We start from the raw sequence: 6882 nt of genomic DNA, 5'->3' as shown, positions 1-6882 counted from the left end.
GCTCAGCAGGTGATGACATTGTGTCAAGATGTTACAGAAGAAGTCTTTAGGAAATGTTAAAGAGATCAAGCGTATATTGGCCGTATGGTTTTATTGTTATCTTCCATCTGAATCTCTCTTGAGTTGGACCAGGTTGAAATCTATAGTAAAAATTGAATCAGAATGAATTTTGAGGTTAAAAAAAAAGGAAGGGGATAATTTTCTGAAGTTATCCTACTGTTACAGTTAAATGCATTTATTACATAGCACCAGTTTTCTCGATAACCCGACACTTCCATGTTAAATAGGGAGCATATTTAATCGTGTTTCAGGCCAGCATTTTTAAGAACTCTCTGCAGTGATGGGTATGTTCTGTATCTACACTGCTTGATATGGTAACCGCTGGCTGCATGTGACTGTTGAACACTTGAACTGTGGCTAATGCCTGAAGAACTAAACTGTTAATTTTAATACACTTTAGTTTTAACAGCAATTTAAAAAGAAGATGACCACATTGGACTATATAGCTTCAGACCAAAGTATCCAAATATTTTGGGTTTTTAAAGGTTTTGCTTTTATGCTTATGATAGGAGTTAAAATCAACTCTGCTCATTTCCTGTGGGTGAATATGTGATAGTATTTGTAAATTATTCTGGGTTTATTTGAACATTACCCATAAGATTGTATAATTTAATAGTTACCATCATTCATTCTTTTTGGTAAGTATTTTATAAACAGTTGTTATGTTTAGGAAAATTACCCTCTCAAACACGGACTCTTTACCAGTAAAATCTTAGCTAGGAAAAAGTACCTTGACATGCCTTCAACATGATGGTGACCACCTTCTTTTAAACAGGACAGAATTATTATTATTATTTTTAACGATTTTACTTTGAGAGAGAGTGTGCACATGAGCACAAGCAGGTGGGCCAGAGGGAGAGGGAGAGAGACTTCCAAGCAGACGCCATACTGGGTGGAGAGCCTGATGTGGGGCTCAGTCTCACAACTCCAAGATCACAACCAGAGCCGAAACCAAGAGTTGGACGCTTAACTGATTGAGCCAGCCAGGCACCCTATGACATTTTCAAATCATTTTGATCGCTGTTAATTGTACTTGATGACAATGCTTAACCTAGGTTAGAGATGTCCCCCTCTGCAGTATTTGTTGCTAATACAGATTGTCCCAGTCCTCCTAGAATGATTCCAGATGGGCTATACACTGCTGTATTATTTTGTGTAAAGTATCTGTAGAGCTTACCATTGTTTTCCTTTTGTAGCTACCAGGTGCAGGGTACTGAAACATTTAAAAGTAGAAAATGCCCCCATTGTGAATCGATTCGACTATGCACAATGCAAGAAGCTGAACATGGATCAAGTGCTAGATCAGATCCTCCGGATGCCACCTGACAGAAACCGCATCATATACCTACGCCCGATGCAGCAGGTAGTGAGCTCGCTCTGCTCTTTTCTGAGCTTGTTGCAGTGATTTTTTTTTTTTAGTCTTCTACCTTTTTGACTCAGAATTTAATTCATTTGCTCAACCTGTGATAATGAGTTTTTAGATTCTACACAGTTCTTTTAGCCAAGCTACACTACCTGGCCAGTCTTCATCCTTAATACTTATCTGCTTGATTTTTGTGGGTTTTTAGCAAGCTATATGATGAGGGCAGTCGTTATTTAAGTTTTTATACTTCATAAAAGTTGCCTGTGCTTATAAGAGCACAGACTCTGGTTTCAGACAGCCTGATTCAAGTTCTTGTTCCCTGACTGGGAGCAGATTACTTGGCTTCTTTGTCTTATTCCTTCACCTGTAAAATTAGACTAAAAACCTACACCGATGATAGTTAAATGAATATATGTGAAGTGACTTTTTATCATACCTACATAAGAAGATGAATATTGGCTGAACCTGTTATGGTCCTCATTTCACAATGTATGTAAATCGGACTATCGTGCTGTATGCCTTAAACTTACACAGTGATGTGTGTCGATTACTTCTCAATAAAACTGGGCAGAGGGGAGGAGCAAACATCATATGTACGACTCTGTGCTTGGTGCTAGAATAAAGTTTAAAGGAAATAATAAATAATTGTTGCAGTCAGTGTTTAAGCTTGGCCCCAGAAGATTCATTCCAACAAACATACCATTTGTTGTCTATCATGTTCTGGGGTCGAAGGACACATAGTGCATCATCCTTCTCTTGAGACGGTTGCTTTTCCAGTAGGAGGTAGACATATTTGCCATTAAGATGGTAAGGTGGGATTGCCTAAATAGAGATGGGGAAGAGGGCTCCTTGAGAGGAAGGCAAGTGAACAAAGGCTACAAGGGGGCAAGGGACTGTGTTCTTTAGGCTCTGCAGTAGGCCAGTTTGAATAGGGTATATAGAACCTACACGCTCGCGGCTCTGTAATGCAGCCAGTACTTAGAGCTGTGGAGAAGTGGATCTCCGGGGTCAGTTACCTGCATCAGGATTCCCTGCTTTAGTGGGTGTGTATATAACAGGGACATGTAAATCAGCAAGTTTGCTGAGAAGAATTTTACTAAACCCCACTCCCAGCATGGCAAGCTGTGTTCAGGACTGAATGTGACTGTTTGATTTCCAAATCCACCAAAGATTTTAAAACAGGTTCCAAAGAAAGATGACTCATACTCTAAAGAGAGATTTGCAGGGCGTTCTCTTCCTTGGTCCGAAGCCCTGTCTGTGATGTCTTCCGCAGGTAGACACACTGACCCTGGAGCAGAAGCTGTTTAGCGGCCCCTACCCCTACCATATCTGTATTATTCACGAGTTCAGTAACCCTCCCAATGTCCGGAACAAGGTGCGCATCCGCAGCTGGATGGATACGATAGCAAACATCAATCAGTAAGTAATCTGTGGCCCCGGAAGGGTTTTTTGGTCATTTCCTGTGGCAAGGGATCCCAGAAAGGAATCCTAATTGTTCTTTGTTTGAAATGATTTTGTCTGAGCTTTTCAGGCACTGAACCATAGGACATATAAGATGTGAAAAATGGAGGAAAATGAGTACTTAAAACTAAAAAGCATGCATATGTATTTGTAACTTCATTTCTAAACTTAGAGAAAAATTGCAGGAACAGACCTTACACGTGCATTGACTTCATTCCTTTAGCCCCAGTGCATGGCAAAGAGATGAAATTAAAGATCTTTAAACTTAATGTTTTACATCATCAGAAAGTTGGACATCTTTATGGATTTGTTATATAAATGTTTTATTTAACACCTTATATACACAAGACATTTGATTAGAGTGGCTTTCTTTCTTTTCCCAATAGGATTTTGAAGATAGTGAGGAAAGTAATTTTGACCTGACTAGATATGTATCCTCTAGTTGTCTACTTCTGTTAGCTATTTAATACTTTGTTTGAGATGTTCATTAAACTTTTGGCCTGATACAACTTTGACAGGTCCTTTCTTCCCCACACCCTAGCACTGTTTCTAGTTTTGTAATTTTTATTTAATTCTTGTTGCCTCCAGAGAACTCATTAAGTATGAATTCTTCCCTGAAGCCACACGAAGTGAAGATGACTTAAAGAAGTACCCCAAGTACCCCTGGGGTAGAGAAATCTACACTTTAGAAGGTGAGCATTGACCATTGGTTGGGCAGCTTCATAGCTGCTCACTGATTAGATGGAGAGACAGGCCGTAGGGAGGGTAGAAATGGGTGTTCTGAGTATCTGCCGGTAGCAGGGACCAGATGAATACTACTGTCCCTCTGTGAGTCTTCACCATCCCCAAAATAATCCGAAGCAGATGAGAGAAAGCACATTGTACATTCTGCTTACAAAGTATTACAGTGTTTGGCCCTGTTCTTACTTCCACACCAGCAGCATTGTTAATGTGTCTTCTTCTTTTAGGGGTTGTAGATGGAGCTCCATATTCCATGATCTCTGACTTCCCTTGGTTGAGATCATTACGGGCCGCAGAACCCAACAGCTTCGCCAGATACGATTTTGAAGATGATGAAGAAAGTAATTATGGCCTGATTTTTATTCTCTAGTTTGAGTATATCCTACTATGTTAGATACTTAATGTTTTGTTTCAGTTAAAAGCAGTTTATGTAGCCTTTATATTGCTTTTCATCTAAATGGGATATTTTAAATATTTAAAAAATGTCATTTTAATTCAGTTAACATATAGTGTATTATAGTTGCAGAGGTAGAGTTCAGGGATTCATCAGTTTCATACAACACCTAGTGCTCATTACATCACATGCCCTCCTTACTGCCCATCACCCAGTTATCCATTCTCCCACCCATCTCCCCACCCAGCAACCCTCATTTTGTTTCCTGGATTTAAGAGTCTCTTACGGTTTGTCTTCCTATCTGATTTCATCTTACTTTATTTTTCCCTCCCTTCCCTGTGATCCTGTTTTGTTTCTGAAATTCCACATGAGTGAAATCATAAAATTGTCTTTGTCTGATTGACTTACTTCACTTAGCGTAATACTCTCTAGTTCCATCCCAATGTTGCAAATGGTAGTTATTTCTTTTTTTTTTTTTTTGATCATTGAGTAATACTCCGTTGTGTATATGTACATCATGTGAAAAAAAAAAAATACAGAGCCACCCTACAACCCAGTAATTGCACTAATAGGTATTTACCCAAAGGATGCAAGCATAGTGATCCAAAGGGGTATCTGCACCCCAGCTGTATAGCAGCAGTGGCCACAATAGCCAAACTGTGGAAAGTGCGCAGCTGCTCATGTAAATGTTTTTATTTGCCTTTTGTTGCTGTTTGGTTCTCCCCCCTGCCAATAGCAGCTCTCAGTTTGTACAGTAAGTTGATTTACTATGGATATATAAAGGTTGGTGGGCAGGAGTCCTGGAGACAGATATTTCTACCTAGATGTTTTTGTTACCTAGATGCTTATCATTTTCTTACTCTTGACTAAGAGTTTGTCAGCTGTATTGTTTTGAAATTGTTCCATTTACACGAATGATTATTCTCCTTATGAACTGCTTCTCATTGGATATCATAGAGGAACTTACAATTCAGGTGTAGCTATTTGTGGAAAAACTTGAAGGCTCTTTTGAATAGAGTTCTTCTGAGTGTTAGCACACTTGAACATCCATTTGTAGGAAGTTTTAAAAACATACTTTATGAAGAAACCAGTTTGGAAGAGTACACATACGTGTATCTGTGACTTACCTTTCTGGAGCGTTGTCACGTTGGGTCTTTAATCATGCGCACTCTCTGAGGCCCCAGACGTAGGTGGTGGCATGGCATGTGCAACGTGGAGCCCAGTCCAGGAGCTACACCTAGTTCGGTGGCATCACATTACAGCACATAGGTTTTCCTCATGTACCAGCTTCACCAGTGACCTCCAGACTATTCTCATAATCCTACATGTTTCCCCTTTACTTTCTAATTTCCAAGGCACCATCTATGCTCCTCGAAGGAAAGGGCAGCTGTCTGCGGACATCTGTATGGAAACAATAGGAGAAGAAATCTCCGAGATGCGTCAGATGAAGAAGGGTGTGTTTCAGAGAGTAGTGGCCATTTTCATCCACTACTGCGATGTCAATGGGGAGCCAGTGGAAGATGACTACATTTGACTGGTCCCTCCTACTTCCCAGGTATTCTGGCACAAACCAGAAGGGGTCGCCCAGCAGCTGGCAAGTTCCACAGGGATTCAGGGCATGCAGTTTGGAGGCCCTGGCACATTTTGGTATATAGGAAGTGTATAAGGAACATTGAAGTTGTATACAAAGATTTGTACATAGAGGAAATATACAAAGACAATTCCTGAGTACCACCTTTATATCATATGTTTATACAATTTAATTTAAGAATTCATTTTAATGAAGGCAGATAATTGGAAAGAGTTCATTTTGTTCATTTTTCCTGACTTAGTTCATAAAGTTGTCACTTTTTGGCTGAGCCCCCATTTACTATATTCTTAATAATCATTGTCATCCCCTTAAATCTGTGCCTTTTTCTTCTCGAGCAAAGCTGTTTGAGTAAATCTGTTGAAGAGTCTTTTTGTCTTGTGTGCTTTTTTCTGTGTTATTAAAACCAACGAAACCCTATAGGAGGCAGCTTTATGTTTGTGTACAAAATGGTGATTCTTTTTTTTCTTGGTATTATAGTTGCCATATTTCTTAAAATCAAATAAAAAGATTTATGAGTTTAAAAAAAAATTGAGTTTGAGAGGGAAAATGGAAGTTTCCAAAGCATTTCTAATTATTTATTTCCACATTCAATTGTGTATATGCTTTATCTTGAATATAAAAATAAAAGTTTATTAAAAACATTTTTCTTGCCTTGGACCTGAATCCCTATTTTTAAAGAAGAGTAGCAAATAACTCCACAGAAATGGAACGTGTGGAGTTGTGTCTAAGTAAGATTCCAGTGTAATCTTGTCTCTTGTCTCTTTTTTCTCTAAAATCCTGTGGCCGCAAAGTAGTAAGTAGAGCTCTTACGTGACTGAACACTGGGAGGGGCAGAATTTCCCAAAATACCTGGTCACTAGGAGATGGCCTTTCTCCTTCCTCAGAAGAGAACTTCACCCCGATCTATGCCTCATTATAGGACCAGGGGTCAAGAGCAAAAAAAGCTTTTAGAGCAACACCTATGTTTGAGGGATAGCTTTGCCGCTTGCTAGCTGAGTGACCTCACAAATTGCTTAAACTGAAAGTCTGTGGAAAAATTTTGTCAACCCTTTCCAAATGGAATATGTACAGATGGTCTCTATGAGGTGTAATGGCCCTTAGAGACTGCCTAGTCCAACCTTTTCACTTAGGGGATTGAAGCCCAGAGAGGGAAAATTTCTCAGTTATGGTCAAGAACTGGTCAAGACTAGATAGGCAAAATTGAAGTGTCTGTCTGATTCCCACTGGGCTGCCTCAGTATCACGTCCATAGGAATGCAAGGGTGCCAGCAAG

At 39.6% G+C, this 6882-nt stretch overlaps 1 protein-coding gene across 5 annotated transcripts in view; it reads left to right on the top strand.

The window, feature by feature from the left end:
* Nucleotides 1-6265, top strand: part of FBXO38 (F-box protein 38) — a 55244-nt gene extending 48979 nt beyond the window's left edge. For 3 of the 5 annotated variants that reach the window (XM_080805093.1, XM_080805095.1, XM_080805092.1), the window contains 5 exons: nt 1257-1423; nt 2697-2842; nt 3473-3576; nt 3853-3966; nt 5375-6244. In XM_080805093.1, the coding sequence (XP_080661219.1) occupies nt 1257-1423; nt 2697-2842; nt 3473-3576; nt 3853-3966; nt 5375-5553 (710 nt within the window). In that variant the 3' untranslated portion in view covers nt 5554-6244. Of the gene's footprint in view, nt 1-1256; nt 1424-2696; nt 2843-3472; nt 3577-3852; nt 3967-5374 lie in introns of those variants that run through there. The other 2 variants (XM_080805091.1, XM_080805094.1) reach the window with 2 other exon arrangements.
* Nucleotides 6266-6882: the final 617 nt, after the last annotated feature.

Source organism: Martes martes, assembly GCF_963455335.1.
Source record: "Martes martes genome assembly, chromosome: 5".
Taxonomy (NCBI): domain Eukaryota; kingdom Metazoa; phylum Chordata; class Mammalia; order Carnivora; family Mustelidae; genus Martes; species Martes martes.
The sequence above is the reverse complement of the archived record's forward strand: the minus strand, read 5'-3'. Positions and strand labels throughout refer to the sequence as shown.